We start from the raw sequence: 1,746 nt of genomic DNA, 5'->3' as shown, positions 1-1,746 counted from the left end.
AGAAGTTAGAGTCCATTCAAAGGTGGCTAACTAGACTACTACAAGGAATGGAAGGCCTCCCATATGCTGAGAGGTTGAAAAGCTTAGATATGTTTAGCTTAGAAAAAAGACGTCTCAGAGGAGATCTCATTTATATGTATAAATATATGTGTGGTCAATATAAAGGACTGGCACATGACTTATTTTTTCCAAAGACAATACTAAGGACCAGGGGGCACTCACTGCGAGTGGAAGAAAAGCGATTCTGGCAGCTAAATAGGAAACTATGTAACTATGAACTTCAAGTTTTAGGTCTTTTTGTATTCCATTTTTAAAAACTAGTAATTGCTTTTTTTAGAGCTGTCTTCACCTCTTTATTTCTCAAACAATATATAACGGGGTTCACCAATGGAGGCAGCACGCTGTTGATAGTGGATGAAACTCGAACGACTGTAAAAGATTCTCCAGACTTTGGACCATTGTAGCTGAAAAAACCTGTTATGTAAAAAACTGTGATGACAATGAGGTGGGAGGAACACGTAGAGAAAACCTTCTGTCTTCCCGCTGAAGAGTGGATTTTCATTATGGTGGAAATTATGTGGATGTAGGAGATCATAACAACTAAAAATGTGGTTACTCCAAGCACCACTGTGTCTACTTGTATGAATGTCTGATTACTGTGTATGTCACTACAAGCAGCTTCCAACATCGGAAGGACATCACAGAGAAAATTGTTGATATGACGAGGTCCACAAAATATTAGCCTCAAAGTCATAAATGTGTGAAACATGGAGTTTATGAATCCAATCAAGAAACATCCTGCCACAACGTAGGCGCAGAACCTTTTGTTCATAATTAGAATATAGCGGAGTGGCTTACATATGGCTATATATCGATCAATGGCCATGGTGGCCAAAAGAAGACCTTCAGTACCTCCAACACAGATAAAAAAATAAAGCTGGATAAAGCACCAGCTGAAGGATATTTTTCTGTTCCCTGTTACAGCATTTACCAGCATAGCTGGAAGGGTGACCGTAGAGTAACACACATCCAGGATGGACAAGCAACACAAGAAAAAGTACATTGGAGTCTGGAGGTGGCTGTCTATCTGGATGATACTAAATACAGACAAATTAGCTATAAGAACCATGATGTATGTCATAGTGATTAAAAATGAACAGATAATTGGTCTCTCGGAGAATCCCAGTAGGATAAAGTCATCTGAAGAAGTATTGTTTTCAGATCCCATTAAAAAGTCTATGGAAACAAGATCACAGTGTTAATCTGATGGGCCATAGGGTTAAAATTTTGGATATTACAATATTATAGAAATGGGAGGCCAACTAAAGTAACATGTCACTGGCTAGGATGAGGGACTCAGTAGTAGTGAGGACACCATGGTTAAAAATACAATATGTCCCACCAATTGTCTTTATAAATGAACAAAAATTATTTCAAAGGTGAATTCCACTCAAAGCACCTCTTTACATGTCATATGAATGAAAATTTCCACCTTCATGAAGGGACATTCAGCTGTCTCCAAGGCACCTAATGACTATTAGTGCAGCTTAGATACAGTTGGGTCCATATATATTTGGACACGGATACAAATTTGTTTTTTTTACCTGTTTACTGAAACATATTTAAGTTATTGATATATATATATATAATTGACATGGACATAAAGTCTTTCATTTGAGAGTATTCACATTAAAATTTGATGAAGGGTTTAGGAGTCTCAGCTCCTTTACATGTGCCACCCTGGTT

General features: G+C 37.5%; 1 protein-coding gene across 1 annotated transcript; it reads right to left on the bottom strand.

Moving 5' to 3' along the window:
• Positions 1 to 310: 310 nt before the first annotated feature.
• LOC142255835 (olfactory receptor 5A2-like) lies at positions 311 to 1,228 on the bottom strand. Its single transcript, XM_075327282.1, has one exon. The coding sequence runs from the start codon at positions 1,226 to 1,228 to the stop codon at positions 311 to 313; it is 918 nt and encodes a 305-aa protein (XP_075183397.1).
• Between the last annotated feature and the right edge of the window lie 518 nt (positions 1,229 to 1,746).

Source organism: Anomaloglossus baeobatrachus, chromosome 11 (assembly GCF_048569485.1).
Source record: "Anomaloglossus baeobatrachus isolate aAnoBae1 chromosome 11, aAnoBae1.hap1, whole genome shotgun sequence".
In the NCBI taxonomy this organism is placed as follows: domain Eukaryota; kingdom Metazoa; phylum Chordata; class Amphibia; order Anura; family Aromobatidae; genus Anomaloglossus; species Anomaloglossus baeobatrachus.
The sequence above is the reverse complement of the archived record's forward strand: the minus strand, read 5'-3'. Positions and strand labels throughout refer to the sequence as shown.

What these genes read in the sequence shown, in the direction of transcription:
- LOC142255835 (XM_075327282.1), bottom strand. Translation starts at nt 1,228, where the DNA reads ATGGGATCTGAAAACAATACTTCTTCAGATGACTTTATCCTACTGGGA.